The sequence below is a fragment of the Pongo abelii genome, chromosome 3 (assembly GCF_028885655.2).
Source record: "Pongo abelii isolate AG06213 chromosome 3, NHGRI_mPonAbe1-v2.0_pri, whole genome shotgun sequence".
Classification (NCBI taxonomy): Eukaryota; Metazoa; Chordata; class Mammalia; order Primates; family Hominidae; genus Pongo; species Pongo abelii.
In genome coordinates, this window is record NC_071988.2 from 185,117,590 (window position 1) to 185,140,170 (window position 22,581).

General features: G+C 35.5%; 1 protein-coding gene across 6 annotated transcripts in view; it reads right to left on the bottom strand.

Annotated features, from left to right (window-relative positions):
• The window catches only part of NAF1 (nuclear assembly factor 1 ribonucleoprotein), a 62,675-nt gene that overhangs the window by 16,717 nt on the left and 23,377 nt on the right, over nucleotides 1-22,581 (bottom strand). For 2 of the 6 annotated variants that reach the window (XR_008524842.2, XR_008524847.2), the window contains exons 5-9: nucleotides 19,580-19,740; nucleotides 16,555-16,606; nucleotides 12,569-12,671; nucleotides 8,278-8,774; nucleotides 6,499-6,552 (exon numbers count right to left, since the gene is read on the bottom strand). Coding sequence is in view for 3 of the 6 variants with exons in the window: in XM_054554670.2 (XP_054410645.1) it covers nucleotides 8,323-8,774; nucleotides 12,569-12,671; nucleotides 16,555-16,606; nucleotides 19,580-19,740 (768 nt within the window). In the remaining 3 variants the exon portion in view is untranslated. Of the gene's footprint in view, nucleotides 3,797-4,012; nucleotides 8,775-12,568; nucleotides 12,672-16,554; nucleotides 16,607-19,579; nucleotides 19,741-22,581 lie in introns of those variants that run through there. The other 4 variants (XR_008524843.2, XM_054554670.2, XM_024246466.3 and 1 more) reach the window with 4 other exon arrangements.

Consider the following 22,581-nt stretch of genomic DNA (forward strand, 5'->3'; position numbering starts at 1 on the left):
TTATTCCCATTTCACCTTTATATGAGTAGAAATGAAAGGGTACTCAACTAAAATATGCGTAACAATTAGGCTTTCTGTACTAGCCTTCAAATAAATACGTGTGTATTTATACAGATAACAGTGTAAATGTATGCTTTCTATAGAATGCACAGAAGAAAATATTTGGTGTTTTTCTTCATGGCTTATTTTCATTATTAAGTATTTTACCATTTGATACATGAATCTGTACTTTGTTTTCAGGTAATTGCATATGACAGCAATTTATCATTGCACAGAGTCAAAAATGAGATGTAATTTTATTGCTGCTAGTAGCTCAAAACAAGTACTTTGGTCTGATTTATTTATTTTTTTTGAGACAGAGTCTCGCTTTGTCAACCAGGCTAGAGTGTAGTGGAGCGATCTAGGCTCACTGCAACCTCCGCCTCTCGGGTTCAAGCAATTCTCCTGCCTCAGACTCCCGAGTAGCTGGAATTACAGGGATGCACCACCACACCCAGCCAATTTTTGTGTTTTAGTAGAGATGGGATTTCACCATGTTGGCCAGGCTGGTCTCAAACTCCTGACCTCAAGTGATCTGCCCGCCTCAGCCTTCAAAGTGTTGGGATTACAGGCGTGAGCCACCCCGCCCAGCCTGATAGGTAATATTAAGGGAATATTTCTCAACTTTAATTTCAGCCATGCTACAGAAAATAGTCCCTTGGTTTCTGGAACATAATTGCATGTAATCCATTTCCATACAGGATATTATCCATATCCTAATTTATATCCATATAAATTTAGGATTAGACTGGGTTACAAAATGAGAAGTAAAAAAAAACTTTTGAAATATTGGCAATTTATCTGCAGAAAAGGACACAAATACATGCGTTTTTTTCTTTTGTATCCTGAATGCACTAAATCATAAACAGTGTAGCTGCAATATTACCTGAAAATGAATTCTTGTGAATAATACTGTTCTTTATTTTTTATATTTTCCAGCTTGCATTACTAAAATTACCTATTTTTTAAACATTTAGACCTCAGAGATTATTGGTGTTAAACATGAAACGTCAGACTGAATATTTTATGAATGCATATTGTGTGAACATGAATTCATTCTACAAATTAGTTAATTCTTTTTTTAAGATCTAATATTTAATAATACACTAATTTACTTTCCTTAGCACTTAATTATAGAAGTACATGACTACTTATTTCAAAAAATTCTAAATACCCTGAGCAGGTTAAGATAGTGTACTAAGTAAAGAATTTCCTCAAGTCTGCTTTATGTGCCTCAGCCAGATTGGGAAAGACTGAGAAGTAAAGACACAGAAAGAATTGTTTATCTTCTTTTGCTTATATTTCCTGATTTGAGTCATCCAGAGGTGAAAGAGATTGCCTTTTCTGCAACAGAAAATAATTCAATAATGGCAAGTTGTGTAAAAGAACTAGTACGAAGCATTGAACCAGTTTAACATACTGCCTAAAAACTTTTAAGTTAATAAAATCAAATCCAAATGCCAAACATTATCGTTGAAAGAAAATACATACAAATGACACATTATATTTGAGACTCTATGTCTCCCCAGTTCAATGATTGGGACCTTAAGAAACTGTTCCCTAAAACATACAGTAAGATTTTCAGTACCTGAGAATTTTAAATACCACTTCTTTATATTTAATAAATAGTTTAAAATTATAGCAAACTGGAATTCAGATTCTCATTTCTTCTTTATCAAATTGGCCTCAATTTTTTTTAAATATAGTTGCTGTTCACCAGCTCTAAACAATCAACAAAAAATGTAGAACAAAAAGAAGTAGAGAGGAGTGACAAATCACAATTTGGTGGGAAAAGAGGAAAAGAATGAGAAAGCATTCGATATTCACTGCCCCAAAACAATGGAGACCTGTACACAGGCACCATGGTAATTACTTATATCTTCCCTATGTCCCACTAGTACATATTAATAATTTAGTTTCTATTACTAGTCACTTACCTACACAGAAGAAATTGATACATTTTGGAATTTATATGACTTAACTACATGGCTTTTAAGAAGTATCCTACTATAGTTTGACTCTCTGTCCCCTCCAAAACTCATGTTGCAATTTAGTCGCCACTGTAACAGCATGAAGAGACGGGACCTTTAACAGGTGAGTAGACCATGAGGGCTCCACCCTCACTAGGGGACTTCTGCCATTATAAGGGTGAGTTCAGCCACTCTTGTCCTCTCTTACCCTCCTGCCTTCATCATGTGATGACATAGCAAGAAGGCCCTCACAAGATGCCATGCCCTGATACTGGACTTCCCAGACTCCAGAATTGTGAGCCAATAAATTTCTATTCATTATACATTACCCAGTCTGTGATATTCTGTTAAAACAGCACAAAACAGAACATGTCCTTTGGTAAGTTATGAAACTGCACTCTATTCCAGGTTTCCCCTAGACAGTCTATAATCGTCTTTTATATTGCTATAAAGAAATGCCTGAAGCTGAGTAATTTATTAAGAAAAGAGGTTTATTTAGCTCACAGTTCTACAGGTTGTAAAAGGAACATGACACCGACATCTGCTTCTGGTTAGAACCTCAGGAAGCTTTCAATTACAGGGAAGGTGAAGTGGGAGCAGTTATGTCACATGGTGAGTGTGAGCAAGAGAGGTGCCATGCTCTTTTAAACAGCAGCTCTTGTGTGAACTAACAGAGTGAGAACTCACACATTACCATGGGGACAGCACCAAACCATTCATAAGGGTTCCATCCTATGACCGAAACACCTCCACCAGGATCACATTTCAACACAAGATCTGGAGGGGACAAAGGTCCAAACTATAGCACAGTCTCAACCCAGTTATTTCAATTATCTATTTCTAATAAGTAAACAAGTCACCCAATTACCATGGTGTGATCATAGCTCACTGGAGCCTCAACCTCCTGGGTTCAAGTGTTCTTCCTGCCTCAGCCACTTGAGTAGCTGAGACTACAGGCATGCGTAACCATGCTCGGCTACTTTTTGTATTTTTTGTAGACAAGGTTTCACCATGTTGCCCAGGTTGGTGGTCTTGAACTCCTGGGCTCTAGCAATCCTCCTGCCTCAGCCTCCCAAAGTGTTGGGATTACAGGCATGAGCCACCCTATCCGGCCTACAGCTACTCACCTTAATAAAACAAATATATTAGCTTAGGCAATGATTTTAATTTCATTCTATATTTGCAACTGTAGACATGCAAAGGGGTTATCCATACACAATCATGTGAATGTCAGCCTACCTTATTATATAATAAAAGGCTAATATAAAGAATTCTCCATAGAAAGTGAGAAACTGTGTGAGTGGAACATTTTAAGTATTTGCCTTTACATCAGTTTAAAGATCTAGGGACAATTTTAAAGAAGCCCTGTAAGATTAAGGTGAGGATAATGACAACTGCATTGTTTCTCTCTCCCCAGTAAGAGACAGTTGGTGACTTAGTCCTTTTGTGCTGCTTTAACAAAATACCACAGGCTGAGTAATTTATAAAAACAATAGAAATTTATGCTGGGCATGGTGGCTTGCACCTGTAATCTCAGCTACTCAAAAGGCTGAGACAAAGGGATTGCTTGAGGCCAGGTGTCCGAGGGACCAGCTAAGACAACATAGCAAGACCCTGTCTCTAAAATAAATAAGTACGCCTTACAGTTCTGGATGCTGGGAAGTCAAGATGAAGGCATTAGCAGGTTTAGTGTCCGGTGATGGTTGCTCTCTGCTTACAAGATGGCACCCTGTTGCCACATCCTCCGGAGGGAGGAATACTGAGTCTTCTTCACATGGTGGATGAGACTGAAGAGCAAAATGGATCTAAGCCAGTTCCTTCCAGCCCCTTTTATAAGGTACTAATCCATACATAAGTGCAGAGCCCTCATGACTTAATCACTTCCCAATACTTTAAACAATTTCTCTAGATTATTTATAATGCCTAATACAACGTAAACCTTATATAAATAGTTATACTCTATTGTTTAGGGAATAATTACAAGAAAAAAAAAGTCTACCATGTTCAGTACAGGTGCAACCATACATTTTATTTTTTCTATATGTTTTCGATCCACAATTGGTTGAACCCACAGATGCAGAACCCACAGACATAGAGGGCCGATTTGTGTGGAGAGGAAGGCAACCAGACCTAAGTGGTTAAGATACCAACTTAATTTAAAGCAAAGATCAAATGGTATAATTCAGACGTTTCTGTAGATAGTAAATATTCACTGTCAGATAATACTACAGGCATACACCGTTTTATTGTACTTCATTGTACTATACTTCATATATATTGCATTTTTAACAAATCGAAGGTTTGTAGCAATCCCACACCTAGCAAGTACATCAACTCCATTTTCCCAACAGCATATGCTCACTTCATGTATTCTGTCACATTCTGGTAATTCTCCCAATATTCTGAACTTTTTCTTAATTGTTATTTGTGTCATAGTGATCTCAATCAGTGATCTCTGATGTTACTATTGTTTTGGAGGCACCATGAACTATGCCCATATAATATAGCGAACTTAATGGATACATGTGTATGTTCTGACTGCTCCACACATCTGCTGTTTCCTTTTCTCTCTCCTCAGACCTTCCTATTTCGTGAAACAACAACACTGAAATTAAACCAATCACTAGCCGTATAATGACCTCTAAGTGTTCAAGTGAAAGGAAGAGTTGTACATCTCTCACTTTACATCAAAAGTTAGAAATGAGTAAGCTTAGTGAGGACAGCATGTTGAAAGCTGAGGCAAACTAAAAGCTAGGCCTCTTGTGCCAAACAGCCAAGTTGTGAATGCAAAGACAAAGTTCTTAAAAGAAACTAAAAGTATTACTCCAGTGAACACAGGAATAAGAAAGCAAAACAGCTTTACAGCAGATATGGAATAAGTTTAAATGGTCTGGATAAAAGATCAAACCAGTTACAACATTCCCTTAAGCCAAAGCCTAATCCAGAGCGGGCCCTAACTCTCTTCGATTCTATGAAGGCTAAGAGAAACTGCAGTTTATCTCCCAGTGGGAAGCTAGCAGAGGTTGGCTCATGAGGTTTAAGGAAAGAAGCCATCTCCATAACATAAAAGTACAAGACGAAGCTTCAAGTTATCCAGAAGATCTAGATAAGGTGGATACACTAAACACTAAACAACAGATTTTCTGTGTACATAAAATAGCCTTATATTCAAAGAAGATGCCATCTAGGATTTTCACAGCTGCAGAACGGGAATCAATGCCTGGCTTCCAAACTTCAAAGGAAAGGCAATCTTGTTAGGGGTACTGCAGCTGGTGACTTTTAAGTTGAAGCCAATGCTCATTTACAATTCCAAAAATCCTAGGGTCCTTAAGAATTTCGCTAAATCTACTCTGCCTGTGCTCTATAGACTCTATAGATAGAAAAACTATGCCTGGATGACAGCACATCTTTTAAAATCATGGTTTACTAAAGATTTTAAGTCCACCATTCAGTAAAAGATTTCTTTCGGAAATGCTACTGATCATTAACAATGCACCTGGTTACCCAAGAACTCCAATGGAGATGTACAAGGAGTTGAATTTTTTTAATGCCTGCTAACACATCCATTCCACAGCCCATGGATCAAGGAATGGTTTTGACTTTCAAGTCTTATTATATAAGAATATTTTTTGCAAGGCTACAGCTGTCATAGTGATTCCTCTGATGGATTTGGGCAAAGTAAATTGGAAACCTTCGGGAAAGGATTCACCATTTAAGATGTCATTAAGAACATTGATGATTCATGAGAGGGGGTCAAAATACCAATATTAACAGGAGTTTGGGAGAAGTTGATTCCAACCCTCACGAATAATTTTGAGGTCTTTAAGACTTCACTGGAGGAAATAACTGAATATGTGGTAGAAATAGGAAGAGAACTAGAATTAGAAGTGGAACCTAAAGACGTGACTGAATTGCTGCAATCTCATGAAAAAACTTGAACAGATGAGGAGTTACTTCTTATGCATAAGCAAAAATGAGCTTTCTCAAGTAAAAGCTACTCGTGGTGAAGACACTATGAACACTACTGAAATGATAACAAAGGACTTAGAATGCTACATAACCTTCTTAGTTCATAAGGCAGTGGCAGAGTTTGAGACGACTTGATCCCAAATTTCAAAGTTTTACAGAGAATAAAATGCTATCAAGTAGCATCACATGCTACACAGAAATCTTTGGTGAAAGGAAGAGCCAATTAATGTAGCACACTTCACTGCTATCTATTAGGAGAAACTGCCACTTTTAGCAACCACTACCCTGATCACTCAGCGGCCAACAACACTTGAAGCCAGACCCTCCAACAGCTAAAAGATTGTAACTCACTGCAGGCTCAAAGGGTCATTATTATTTTTTGAACAGTAAAGTATTCTTCAATTGAGATATGCACATTGGTTTTTTTAAACACAATGCTATTGCATACTTAATAAACTAAAGTAGCATGTAAACGTAACTTTTATATGCATTTGGAAACCAGAAACTTTGTGTGACTCACTTGACTGCAATGGTCTGGATCCGAGGCCACAATATCTGTGAGAGATACCTGTACCTGAGGTAAAGAAATGGACAGATTTTTACTTTGAGATGGAGTCTTGCTCTGCCACCCAGGCTGGAGTGCAATGGTGCGATCTCGGCTCATTGCAACCTCTGCCTCCCAGGTTCAAATAATTCTCCTGCCTCAGCCTCCCAAGTAGCTGGGATTACAGGCACGTGCCACCATGCTCGGCTAATTTTTGTATTTTTACTAGAGGCAGGGTTTCGTCATGTTGGCCAGGCTGGTCTCGAACTCCTGACCTCAGGTGATCCACCCACCTCAGCCTCCCAAAGTTCTGGGATTACAGGCATGAGCCACTGCACCCGGCCGAAATGGACAGGTTTTTAAATGCCATGATGATCAGAACAGCTTGATGACTAATAATATGTTACTGTTCCCATTCTTGTGGAAAAGGGTTTGGGTTTTTCTTTCAGTGCTTTTAGATATAATCTCATAAACTCTTACAATATTCTAACAATCATAAAAAGACTGTGCTATAACCTGTGAAGGTAACTTCTAAAGAGAAGTTGCAAAAATATTTTTAAAAATAATGAAGAAAGTACTCATATGATAAAGTTAATATATACCAAGGCAGAGCCTCTCAACTTGTGTGCTAGGAATGCTGCAAAGAGTCCCCTCAGCTCATGGGGAAGAAAAGTGGGGCCTCAGTGCAACCAGAGTGCATGGGCTTGTGCTAAGTGGTCTCCAGATTACTCCAATGTGCCATACAAATACTGTTTCCTAAGTGTGTAAAGGAATGTAAGATTGGGAAACATCTAATTAGTGGAAACTGCTAATCAGAAAACCAGAAGAACTAGGTTCAACTCCTTGTCAACTCACTAGCTGAGTGATCTTAGTTAAATTATTTTAACCTCTTTGGAACACTTAGCCTCCTCATTTACTAAATGAAAACTGGAGTATTTCAATGGTCTCTTCTAGTTCTAAAACTCATGATTTCCCTTACATTGACACCTCATAATATAAAGCAGTAGTCATTACTCATTTAAACTCTAAATTCAGATATTCAAAAATATTTGTTATTTATTGAACCTAGTCTGCATGTGAGGATCTGGAAAACAAATATGGAAGACAAAATCCCTAAATAGATCTTACTGTGAATAATCTTTGCATCCCTTTTAGGAGGTTAAATAGTAAAGCCTTCTAAACAGTGCCCAAATAAAGGAAATATTTTGCACAGATAATGGAAGCTTGCCTATGCATAATAAATATTTTTTACTTTAGCTATAATCAGAGCTTCTACCAATATATAAGTATTTTCTCCTCTATATCCCTCAACTGCTTTAAAAAGAAAAATTATGGTCATTTAAACTTACTCACAAATTACATTTATAATTAAAATTGATTTCCAAAGTATAAATTTATAAAAATAGTTTAAAGACTCTCAAAAGGACTTCATCTTATATTCAGATTATAGCAAGAAAATCAACGTGCTCCATATATTTTACCCATGATGAAACTTGTCCCATATCCATTACTATATATATATATATAGTTTAACTGGGTGGGGTTGGGAGGTAGAAGGCATGAATTCAAAATTTTAATTAAATATTACATAATTTAATGTTCTCCCAAGAATCTGAGCTGACATTTTCATATGAATACAACTTCACAAAGGTTACAAATATATGTCAACTTACAACAGAAGGAATCATTTAGTACTTTACAGTGTTTTTAAAAATCTAGCTCCATAATCACTCTTGAAAAAAAAAAAATCCTTACCACATAATATGAAAAGTCCACATTTCTCTGGAAATGCATAGTCACCTAATAGTAAGGTCCAAAATGAGAATTACTATCTCCAGAAGAGGGTGGAGGAGGCAGCGGTGGAGGGGGAGGGGGTGGGGGTAGGGAGTATGGTAAGTTAAGTAATGGATGAGCAGCCATGTTTGGTGTAGCCCAACCCATGTTTACAGGTGGGGGTGGTGGTGGGGGTGGAGGGCGGAGTGGAAAATTATGTATGTCAAACATTGGAAGAGGAAAGGGGTATTGTGGCATAATGGGATTTTCTTGTCTCTGAGAAGGAAATCCTGAAGTCTCCTGAGATACCATATGTTCTGAGTTATAGAAATGCTGAGGTGGAGGCCTGCCATGGCAAGATCGAGGGTATCTGGCCCTGGAAAATCCTCGTGTGAATTCTCTGTTACGATATCCTTTTGCATGCTCTGAAGCAGAGCTATGAGCATTCCAATTCTGATGTACTTCAGTAAAATCTTCACCTTTGAGTGAGGGGAGGGAAAACATAAAAAGGAAAATAAGTTTAATATATCAAAAAGCACTGTTTGAAATTTCAATTATGATTTTTACTATCCAGTATATCTTATGGCAGTTAAAAAAGTGTAAGACATAAAATGGTAAATTTTAAATGAATTGAAAAGACAAAACTTAATGCCAAAGAAAGAGAACCTAGCAAGTCAGAAAACACTTAGATGATAACCATTCTACTCTAGCCAAACACCACAGAAGAAAATGTGGCACCATCCCTACACTCTCTCAAAGGCTGAGTATGGATCCTAGACTTCTATCCTTGACAGGTAGTAATGAGGTACTCCAACCCTTCCACCACAGTAGCATCAGGAACAGGCTGAACAGGGTGCCAGTAACAAGCCTCCCCGCAAACAATGAATATCACATGGGGAACCTGAACTTCCACCTCCACTGGCAGCAACACAGTGTTCTTCCCTCTTTTACATTGGGGCAATGTCAGAGAAGATGGAGTAGAGTTAGGATTTTTGTCCCCAACCAGTGTTAACAAGGCCATCCTCCACTGGTGTCAATGCATACCATATGGGGAGGAGTGACAAAGTACTCCTGTCCCTACCAGGCATAAGAAAAGACCTTATGGGGTGTCAGAACTTCTACCCTTATCCAGCAGTAACAAGGCACCCCTTGGCCAAAGGTGTCAACAGAGGCTAAGAGGAATACCTAGACTTCAATCTACCCTGTTCCTTTCGCTGCCAGAGTAGCATTTTTAAAAAGACAAAGAAACAATCACAACAAACCCAGCTAAATCAGAAGATTTACATAAGATCCATGGTCTTGTAATATAATACTCAATATACCCAGGTTTCAATAAAAGAAAATTGCTCATCACAAAAAGAACCAGGAAAACTTCAAATTCAATGAAAAAAATAAATCAAGCAAGGGTGTCACAAAGATGTTAGAATTATGAAAGGTATTAAAGCAGTCATAAAAATGCTTCAACAAAATATTATGAACATTCTAAAAAATTAAAATTACAAAGTTTTAGGAAAAAAAGGAAGATATAAAATAAAGAACAAATTGCAATTTTAGAACCGAACATTACAATGACCAAAATTAAAAACTCAGTGGAACAATATTGAAGGAGAAGAACAAAGCTGGAGGACGGAAACTACCCAACTTCAAGACGTATTATAAAGTTTAAGTAATCACAGCAGTGTGGTACTGGTGAAAGAACACACAAATAAATCAATGGGACAAAATAGAAGGTATAAAAATAGACCCACATAAACATAATAAACTGATATTTAACGAAGGAGCAAAAGCAATACAACAGAGCATAAGTAGTGTTTTCAACAAATGGGGCTGGAACACCTGGACATCCATATGCAAAAAGAATAAATCTAGACAATAACCTTATACCGTTCACAAGAATTAATTCAAAATGGATCACAGACCTCAATGTAAAATGCAGAATTACAAAATTCCTAAAAGATAACATAGAAGAAAATTTAGACGACCTTGGGTTGATAATGACTCTTTTTTTAGAGATGGAGTCTCGCTCTGTAGCCCTGGCTGGAGTGCAGTGGCACGATCTCAGCTCACTGCAACCTCCGCTGCCCGTGTCCCAGCTGACACAATTCTCCTGCCTCAGCCTCCCAAGTAGGAATGCGCCACCATGCCCAGCTAAATTTTTGTATTTTTAGTAGAGATGGGGTTTCACCATGTTGGCCAGGCTGGTCTTGAACTCCTGACTTCCTGATCTGCCTGCCTCAGCCTCCCAAAGTGCTGGGATTACAGGCATTGGGCCACTGCGCTCGGCCAATAATGACTTTTTAGATAATGACTTCTTAGAGGACATCAAAGGCATGACCCATGAAAGAAATAATCGATATGCTGAATTTCATTAAACTTAAAAATTTCTGCTCCACGAAAGAAACTATCAGGAGAATGAAAGAAAAAAGCTCAGAAGTTCAAGGTTACAGTGAGCTATGACTGTACCACTGCATTCTAGCCTGGGCAACAGAGCAAGAATATCTCAAAAAACAGACAAAAAAAAAAAAAAAAAAAAAAACCACAAAAAAACTTCAGCAAGACATTTCTTGATGTAGAGAAGATTCTAAAATTTATACTGAAAGGTAAAGGACCTAGAATACCGATTATAATTTTGAAAAAGAGAAATAAAGTAGGAGTTATCACTCCACGCAATTTTAAGACCAACCTCACATTCTATACAAAATTTGACTCAAAATGAATCACAAGTGTACAATTTAAAACAGAAGACTACAAAACTTTTAGGAAAAAATAGAAGAAAATCATTAGGATCTAAAGCTAAGCAGGAAGTTCTCAGATTTCATAAACAAAATTGATAAATTAGTTTTCCTCAGAACTAAAAACTTTAGTATTGCAAAAGGCCGTCTTAAAAGAAGGAAAAGACTACAGACTAGAACAAATCATGAATGAACCACATATCTGACAGAAAGCTAGTATCTAAAATATACATTTTTAAATTCTCGTAACTCGACAGTAAAAATCCAGAAATACAATTTAAAAGTTGGCAAAAGATAATGAACTGACATATCACTGAAGATACAGATAGTAAATGAGCACATGGAAAGATGTTCAATGCCATTAGCCATTAGGAAAATGCAAATTAAAACCACAATTATATTAGCACTACAAACCTAGCAGAATGGCCAAAATTAAAAACAGTGATAACACCAAATGCTGGAGAAAATGCAAAGAAATTGTCACTCATACATTGCTGATAAAAACGTAAAATGGTACAGCCATGCTGAAAAACAGTATGGTAGTTTCTCAGGAAACTAAACACGTAATGCAACTATTATACAACCAAGCAATTATACTCTTGGGCATTTATTCCAGAAAAATAAAAATCTCTTTTCACAAAAAACCTGTATATAAACATTTATAGCTGCTTTATTCCTAATAATCCCAAAGTGGAAACAACCTAGATGTCCTTCAACGGATGAATGGTTAGGTAATCTGGTAAATTCATGCCATGAAATGTTACTTTGTAATGAAGAGGAACAAACTATTATTGACACATGCAATAATGTGGGTGGATGCACAGATACTACGCTCAGTGGCAAAAGCCTTTCCCTAATCGTACAATAGTGTATAACTTCACTTATATAATTTTCTGGATATGACAAAATATATGAAAATGGAGAACACATTAATGGTTGCCATGAGTGAAGGAGGGGCTGAGAGGTAAGGACGTAGCTGTGACTATAAAAAGGCAACTGGGTAGCTCTCTGGTGATGGAAATGTTGTATAGCTTCATTGTATAACTGTCGATATCCTGGCTGGGACAGTGTTCCATATATACTTATGCAAGATGTTCCAACTGGGGGAAACTGAATAAAGGGCATATAGCACCTCTCCTATTATTTTTACAACTGTATGTGAATCTACGGTTATCTCAGAAAGTTTAATTCTTAAAAAAGGTAAAGGGAACGCATGTTTAAAAATAAGATACTGTGATTTAGGGGTTCATCAAGTACTTGATCATAAAATTCTAAAAATGGAAGCAAATAGGTATCTTAAGAAAAAAGTGCTGACAAGCATGAGTAACAAGGTTTAGTCTCTCTGTTACCCCAGGAAGCCATTTTTACTGCTTAAGCTCATAAAACTACCACACCTCCTGCTATGTAACGGCTCTAAATGTTAGCAGGATGCTAGGAGGTAAACAGAGAGAACCCAGATGTCTCCTTCAGTTTTATTATTGATAAACTTATATAGATGTAAATGAAGATAAAGAACGACTATATATATTGTATTCACTCACCTGGCTCATTAAATTCAGATTTGAGTTTTTTCCGGCCTTGAATCTGAGATTTTTTCCTCTGTTTGGCTTCTTTCTCCTTTTCATCATCACTAAAATCTAAGGCCTTGCAGAGAAAAGTATATAATAGGTTTATGTTACATGGATTTGCCAATTCAATAGTACATACTTGGAGGTGAAGAAAATAAGCCTATTATTCATCACTGACTCTAAAAAAAGTTGCCTTTTTGATACTTAATATTTTCTATATCTGAATTAGTCATGGTAGAAAAATAAAGCATTTTTTGATAAATGCTTAATGACTCTTTAATTAACACAGGCCAGTAATCAGCCTTCAGATATGAGTCTGACTTCCAGTTTAGACTTAAAATTCATCATAGTATCAGGTGCCAAAGGTAAGAGTATCAAGGACTAAGCAAATCATATACATTATCAGAGCCAATAAAAAATAGAAGACAATGTTCCATAATTCATTCATTCAAAATACACACCCAAGCACTGTTCTAAACATTTCACAGGTTCATTCTTTACAGGTTTACCATCTTATTTTTAAAATATAATTTTAGGTATACAGCAAGAGTTATAAATAAATAAGGCAAAATAAGGGTATACAAATCATGGGGAAGCTATTTAGATAGAACCATAGGCAAAGGTTGTTTTTTTTTTGTGCAGTGATGCAATCTCAGCTCACTGCAACATCTGCCTCCCAAGTTCAAGTGATTCTCCTGCCTCAGCCTCCTGAGTAGCTGGGATTACAGGTGCACGCCACCATGTCCAGCTAATTTTTGTATTTTTAGTTTGAGGCCAGCCTGATAAACATGGCAAAGGCTTTTATAAGCAGATACATGAATGATCCAACTCCTAAGAGGAAATTATTTAAAAATTAAAGGTGGTAAAACTCACATTAACTAATTATTAGGATTCATTGTTATAGTCCACCAAGAAAACCAAGATTTATGAGCTATATATATTATGACTGCCATGGTATCTATAGTTTAGGCATTTTATTATTCTATTAATGCCAGAAAACTTCTATTATGTTTCATACAAAAAATATATGAAAGCAGGCCCACCATATATGGATGGATACAAATTTAAAAAGAAGAAATAAAATGTATATGAAAGTCTTTGTATGTAATTTTCAGTATGGCTTCACTGGAATACATTTTAGATCAAATCCTCCATGAACCAGGAATCCATACACTTCAGATTCTGAAATATAATTTGAAAACATGAACTAATTGTATGCCTTCCAACGCATAATTTCTTACTACTGATCTTAATACGATAAGATTTTAAAACTCAGATTAAATCTGGTATCTGAAAGATACTAGAAAGTATGGAGATCAGATAGAAGATTCCTTTTTCTGAGAAAACAGATTAAATGTACAATGAACGAGTGCTATGACTTAATGCTACGTTATTATAGTGCTGGATAAAGAGAAAAAAGGAAAAGGAAGACTTCTGTATGGATAACCCAACAGAAATACCTGAATGCGTTAGCTATGAAAACAAAGTGAATTTTCAGAAAATGGGAACAATACACACAGAGGCATGACAGAACAGTATATACAAAAAAGAAAAATGGTTCTGAAAGGCAAAGTGAAAGCTGCTGCTTCTTCTTACATGGCAAAACCAGAAAAGATAAAATTGGAGAAGCTTATAAGGAACTTTATTGTGCCATTTTAAATAATTGAACATCATCTTAAGAGCAGGAGGGAGGAAGTAAGGATTTTAATTGGGAATAGTTTATTTCAGAGAGATTACTCTGGTAGTATTTTGCTATCACTCCTAAAGTCAGAGAAAAATTCATGTTTCTTATATGCAAATTAATTCAAATTTCCATTCATCAAATACATTTATTCAACCATAAAGTATACGGTGGCATATTAAAAATGGCTATGAAGATGACTATGATACAACCGTAGGTAATTTTTAGGTCCTTTATGCAGCCCAACATTTCATAGCACATAATTTCTCTTATTTTCCTTTATGTAAGCTTTCTATTTTCACATCACGCGATGTTTCCCTTTTTTCTCTTTTTAAGTTTAAACCTCACAAATTTCCAATTTTAGTCTATGATCAATACCAGGCAATAATTCTAGACTACAAAGTTTCATCAACAAATATTACAAAATTAAATCCCAAGATACTTAATGATCCAGTTCAAGCTACCTGGAAAAAACAAACACCATGAACTAGGTGAGATGTAATTTTGCAATTAACCTAGTCAAACCAATTTTACAAATAACTCACATTGTTGTAATTGGTAACTTCAATGCTTAGGTCCGAAACAACAGGGATTCATTAGAATATCTGGATTTTGGCCTGGTGTGGTGGCTCACGCCTGAAATCTCAGCACTTTGAGAGGCAGAGAGGGGTGGATTACTGGAGGTCAGGAGTTCAAGACTAGCCTGGACAACAATGTGAAACCCTGTCTCTAATAAAAATACAAAATTAGCTGGGCGTGGTGGCATGTGCCTGTAATCTCAGCTACTCAGGAGGCTGAGGCAGGAGAATCGCTTGAACCCAGAGGCAGAGTTTGCGGTGAGCTGAGACTGTGCGCCACTGCATTGCAGCCTGGGCAGAAAGAGCAAAACTCCATCCCCCACCCAAAAAAAGAAAAAAAGAACATCTGGATTTTATAAGAAATATGATTTGAGATGTTTATGAATCTCTAAACACTTTTAAAACATGTAATTCCAGTAATAAGATGCTATAGATACTCTAAACTTAATTCAGAACACTAAGTGAATATTCAGAGCCTTAACTGAAATCACATAAATACATAACATTAATTAGAAAATTAAATAGAAATACATTTCAATTCAGATACTAAGCAAGGCTCATTCACTGGTTAAGTGATTCATACCTGTATAGAACCCTCTAAGTGGGCATAAACCTGATTCATACCTCAGTAAAATTAGAAACACAGATCATGATTTACGATTGCTTTAAACATCTAAAATGACCAAGGTTAAATCTGTAAGTATCAAAAATCTGTAATACTGGCTGGGCAAGGGGCTCATGCCTGTAATCCTAGCACTTTGGGGAGCCAAGGCAGAAGACTGCTTGAGGGCTGGAGAATCACTTGAGGCCAAGAACTTGAGACCAGCCTGGGCAACACACTGAGACCCCCATGTCTATATTTGTTAAAAAAAAAAAAAAAAAAAACTGTAATAATACTGACAAAACTTCATAAGAACTGCTGAGCAAGTTTTAAAAACTCTCATGTGTAATTTTTACTTATAAAAATATTTATATACATTTTTATTTTATACTGTATAAATACATGCTATTTTTGAGAAATGAATATATTCATTGTTGTAATTCAAAAAAAAAACCCTCAAGATAATCTGCTTAAACACTTTCACGGAATGTTAACCAAGTAATCCTATTAAATTATTAACTTATTTACATATTATTCCTAAATTTACTTCACATCTCTAGGAAGACTAGATTATCAAGTCACCTTGGGGCATAAAACTATTGTTTTGCTGACATAGATACAAACAGAAAATCAAGGTCTCTTTTTAGAAAAGTAGTTATATCGTAAGAAGTAGAGAGGTAGGTAGCTTCCAATGATTCTGTACTTCCAAAAGAAGGGCAGCTTACTATTAAAAGCACCATGTCTTCATGTCCCATATGGTGTATTTACTAAACTGAATTAAATTTTTTTAAAATAATGACAGCCTGCCTTTATCAGACATCAACAAAGTTGACAAAAATAGTAAATTACAATGTAAATGATAAGGTGATAATTATTAAAATACAACTAAATGTAACTGAAAAAAGTTTTGTTCCTAAATGATCAATCAAAACCTTTCATTGAAAGGTATGAAATAGTCATCTAGGATGGTGACAGAATACATGCGCTAGGACAGGAGAAGGCAGTATTAATGACTTCCCTAACAGCAAGAATGAGAAAATTTATAAGATTAAGTCCTGCCCTACTTTATAAAATGTTGCATAAGAAGACTTATACTTACCTCTGGTGGTGGTTCCTGATCATTCTTCCATGATGCATCTGATCCCTTATCCCTGAGTGGGGTGGGGATGGGAGTCAAAAAAGTATTTATCACAATTCTATTAAGTGCTCATAACTTAAAAGTACAGAAAATAATAAAGTAAAGGACACGAGTTCAACCTTTAATTTTGCAATACACTTATGTGTCTTTTACCTTATTTCAAAAGATGTGGGAAGCTCCTAAGAAAAACACAAAAGTTGAGCAAATAGAAATATTAGGATTAGGGAACTGGAATAAGAAGCCAAGGCTATGGTGTGCAGTGGAAAGCAGATGGACAGCTCTTTTGATTTTTGTTTTCATAATATTTGCAGTTTTCACAAAACTCAGTTTAAAAACAATGCTTATTTCACGCCAACTGTAGATCAGAAGTTGTTCCATGTGCGAAGGACATAAAAATGACTATGAGGCATTCCCTTTTCAAAGATTTTACAGGTTTAATGGCAGAGATATCAATATGAATTATTTTCTCCTCAGTTTACCTGAGGAATGTCAGCAATCCTCTATGAGTAACCAAGGCTTATTCCAACACTGATTCTCAAAGCAGTGAGGGTCAAACAAAGGCTAACTATGAATAGTTTGAGGAAATGGAAGAGGAAGAGGAGCTGCTTTAAAGATTCTGAAGGACAATATAATGACTGGCATGTGTGAAATGTGTAATTGCAGCTGAAAATCAACAACTTTTGGTGGAGAGTTTTACACTTTACATCCAACAAAAGTACAGATATCTATTATGAGCAGTATAATTTGTGAAAGCTCATTTTTAATCTTTTTAATTTTGTTAATTTCAGTTTCAGGTACTATTTTGTTATTCCATTATGTTAAAATATCACAAAGTAAAATATTACAAAGTATTAGGACTAGATGTCCTTATTGTTTTAAACTAGATCTCAAAAACAAATGAGATTCCCAGGAATTAAAGCCATTAAAATCAATGTACAGATGTCAGTTTGCTGGCACAACATGAAAGTTATTAAGTTTGTTTTAAATTTTTGATTCAGAACTTTGACATTATATATGAGCCATTATCAATGGCTTTTTCCATCACTTAAAAGAAAAAAGCATTTCCTCAATTGTCATTTCACACATGGGCCTTAAATACAGCTCTGGTATTCCTTTCTGCATACATGACATCTCATGACCTGGACTGCTATTAGCCTGGAATCACAGACATAAATGGGAAAAATTCCCCAACTAGTGCGTCTATTACAAAAAATCAAAATCTACTAAAGGAAAGATCAAGTAACATTTCAAAAGGCACTTTTAACAAGACAGTAAGTACATGAGAAACTAAGATCAAAATAGCCTCATTAGAGAACAGTAAGCTGGAAAGGAGCTGAACTTCTCTACCTCAAAGACAAAGTACTCCACCAAATTCCCATGACAGATGCCAAAATGAGGTCTAGAATACAACAGTTTTCCTGGGAGAGGGAGGTTTCTGCAATATAGGTCTAATTTCCCAATTCATTGATTTACTACTACTTCTTAATAGAAGAACTGCAAATCAAAACCAAAGACTGAGTCTATTATTTAAAATCTATTTAAAAACCATCTTCAGAAAACCTCTTCAAGTTTATCTGTTTTAAGCTAAAATATTCTATTTGTTAAAAAGCTAAATACATGGCATACCCACAGCAGTATCTTTATATTCAAAGCAGGATGAAATGCTAAATATTTAAAGCATTTTAGAACATATTAATATCTTGAAGACTTTATGTGTATTTAATTCATCTTTCTTGTCAGTGTTATTTAGGAAAATAACCTTATGCAATCTGAAGAATAACTTAGGCAAAATATTCCTCCAGATCTTTATGTAGATTCCTAAACATGAGTTAAATCAATTATCAGGATCAAAATTTTCATCTCTGAAATAAATGAAATTTGGTGACTTGAGACTTGATTTAATATGTAAGTGGTATAAGTAATCTTCTTATGCCATGCAACTGGGGTTGGTACCTTTGACATAATACCAAAGCTACTCAGTGACCAAAGTCCCTTTGTTTCCTGCAAAAACAACATCTATAAAAATGTATCGCCTAGGTTTTAAGGTTCCAATAAAAGAAGAGCTAGAACTAAAAGGAACTTCTGTGTCAAACTGAGTGCAAAGTCTTTCTGGATTTAACCTTCCCCCAATCTTTGGCAGTCTTTTCTTCCACTCCCAATTTGAAAATATTTTTAGTGGCTCATATTCATTACATCATTCGAAAGCATTCAAGTTATTTTTATTAAAAAAAATCTTAAATTCATATGCTATTTGCTGATATAAAAAATTAAATAACATAATTATAACAAGTTCAACTGATACAAACAGCTCTACAACTAACAGCTGGCAACAGCTAACATTTGAAAAATATTCAAACAATAGGAGCACGAATATAAAAAAATACTGCTGGTCACATGCCACAGAAATCACTTAGCATTATTTATAGACAAAATGGAGAGCACTGGTTTGTTGGTTAGGTCAACTCCATACACCATGACTTTCTACACAATTTTTCAGGGACACGTGTTAGTTGTCTCTTCTACAAACTTACAATTTATAAGCAAAATAAAGAGATACTCTCATTTTTTTTTCTCTTGAAAACTATTTTAAAGTTTTATTGAAGAGCAAGGCCCCTAAATAGAATCCAAAGAGAATTTTACTTAACCGAAAAAAAATGTTATTAAGAAATGATAATAATATTAGTACTAATACTAAAATAGCAAGTACATTAAAGAAAGTATATAATGGAAAAAAACACTGAACTAGAATCAGAACGTGTACATGGCTCAAATATGCTCTTAATGGCTGATCATCTCATTTTTTACAAAAGATATGAGTTCTACGTACAAAATCTGAAAATAAATTGCAGGCTTCAAAGATATTATTAGGAAGATAAATGAACTCTTTGCAAGACAGACACAATGTAACTATAAGAAATTACATCACTGAGAATTATTCTTATAAACGTTAGGTAAGTGAAGAACAACATGCCAGTAAAGTACTTACTGTTTAAGTTTTTCTGTGAATATATACTGAGTGAAATCTTTCATTGATGGAGCAAAATACATAGTCTCCTTTATTTTAATACCTTTACTCTCAATGTGATCTGAAGAATTAAACCGTAACACATAAAATGGATGTGCAACAGGTCCAAATATCTCAAATATCTGTAATAGAAACATAAAGGCCTCTTTTAATATGTAAAATAACTATTTGAAAAGTCAGCAGTGTTTTATTTTAAAAATCCCACTGATAATTGCCAGAACAAGGTAATTTTGTCAATGTTAGGGCAATAAAGTAATTTTTTAGTTATGTCATTTTTACATACTCAGTCTTAATATATTGATTAAAATGCACTCGCTCATTCCAGATTTCCCTTCTATGAATGTGAAACAACAGTAACAAGTTTGTTCCTCACCAAATTCAAATCATTTTGGTGGTACCAACTAGATGCAAATTATCATTTTTTAAAATTATTGCTCATTTAACTTGTAAGGTACAAAGAAAAGGATTATAATTGGTAACTTTTGAGAAATAACATGCTATATACATTTGGAATCATCAGATGGGAAATATAAAAGCAAGCTTCTGACTTCAATAAGTGTTAAATCACTTTTGCTGTTTCCACAGTTAGGAATTTTGTAAAATTACAGACTTTTTCTAATTTAACAACTAATGAAGTAGAAGTTATTTACGTTTAAAAAACACAAAGATGGTGCAGCCTTTAACATTTAACTAAAAGAACTGCTTTTAGCAGAACCAAATAATTTTACTTCTGAAAACATTTTAAGAATAATGAAAGAAACTTCTTGGTTTCAAATTGTATTTTCTTCTCAAAATACGTGAATTAAAAAACATATTTTCTGGCTGGGCGCTGTGGCTCACGCCTGTAATCCCAGCACTTTAGGAGGTGAGGGGGGCGGATCACCTGAGGTCAGGGGTTCAAGACCAGCCTGGCCAACATAGTGAAATTCCGTCTCTACTGAAAATACAAAAATTACCCGGGTGTGGTGGCAGGCACCTGTAATCCCAGCCACTCAGGGGGCTGAGGCAAGAGAATCGCTTCAACCCAGGAGGCAGAGGTTGCAGTGAACCGAGATTGTGCCATCGCACTACAGCCTGGGGGACAAAAGCGAGATAATATATGTATATTATAGAGATAAGACCATGACCAATGCCAGTATAGATTTTTCCAGTTTTTTTTCTATAATACGTTATTTTTTTCTTTAAGACCATACTGTAGTTTTGTATACTGCCCTCTTTTAAAAACCTAAAGTTGTTCCATGTTATATTCTTTGTAAGCATAATTTTAGGAATCATAAAACACCCCTTTACAGACTCAGGACAACTTATTTAACTTCTTTCTTATTGTAGGACATTTAGGCAGCTTCCAATTTGTTCAACATAATACATGATGCCATGATAAACATCTTATATATAAATCTCTATACTTCAGACTTCCTAAAAATTGATTTGTAAGGAGTGGAGGTACTGAAGCTGAAGGTACGATAATTAACACTAAGGCATAAAAGTTTTAATGGAAATTACTAAATAGCTTTTTAAATAGCTTGGACCAATTTATACCAACTGCATTGAACACGGCTGTTTTATCACATCCTCAGTTCTTGATTTTTGATAGTAAATGCTCTTCACATTTTATGATTTTAGTACAGCACTGAATCTTTCATTAGTTTTCATTAAGGCGTAAAACAGCTCACCTATCAGGGTACCACCATTCTGAAGATATGTGTACTCTATGACATTAAAAACTATTAAAATGCCAATGCATTATGAAATAACACTAATAGCATCACAAATTTAAAGCTTTATAAAAGTGTAAAAGCAAAAAACTTTAAGAAAATAGCAAGACATCTGCTTTGAAAAGGTTTAGATAAATCCAGAAGACCTCGTCCAGTAAGAACTGTGAAGGACAGAAGAGGTGCACTCAGCACCACTCTTACTGGCCTACATGACATATATTATTGTAGTTTTACTTTCACTTAAAATTGTCTTAAAAACAATTCACAAGTTTAACTCTCTCACATATAGGCAAACCCAATTCTTCGTTTGGGCAGAGATTAAAAAATACGTTTTAAGTTTCCTGTGTATCCATTAATACAAGGTAAAATAATCATCGTTTGCAACCTGGTACACAGACTGTTTCCCAGGGATTTGTTTCCTAGATAGCATGAATCCATTTCCTAAGTGTGAAAAACAATTTCAATGGAAAAATTCCTTGCAAACTTCAGGTCTGTGCAGTACGGTTTGAACTAAAATATAAGTGACATTCAAAATTCTTGGACAAAAGCAAAGCACAGTATTTTAGTTGACTGTTCCCAGGTTCTGAAGTGTTTATGAGCCACAACTATAATGAAATCATTATGAAGTTTTAAGTAAAACAACATCACAGGCAGTAGATAACAGGAAGCCATACAATAGACAGTATGTGGCATGAGCCAATACTAATAGGTATGTTACAGGAAAACTTGACCAAGTTCACATAAGCAATTTAGCTAATCCACAGCAGAAAAGAGGAATTTAACAATATTTTAAATAACCATTAGCCTCTGAGTGTAGTTTGGATTGACTAATACCTGAGAGCTAAACTGTAAAGAGCAACTTAAGACACAGCAAGGCTCAGGCCAGCCCACTTCTCCTCATACAGCTCCACAGGAGGCACCCATATCCCTTCTTGGTCATTCCACCCAACTTAGGGGATTTTGTAACTTCCATACTACCTGATTCAAGATAAAAGCAAAGGAAGTAATAGATTGTAAGGAGAGTATAAGAAACTGAATTTGGAAAAGTAGCAGCTGAGACCTTTACTATGAGGTGGGCAAGCAGCTTTCTTTGTATCTTTAAACACAGTATATATTCTGTAGGTGTTCATATAAAAATTTAGTCCAACTGATGCTTTATACTTGCCCTGTCATTGAGAAGTGGTTTTCTAGGTATCCTTTCACTTGGCTCTAGCTGATAATACTCACCATTTTTTACTCAAAGGCATT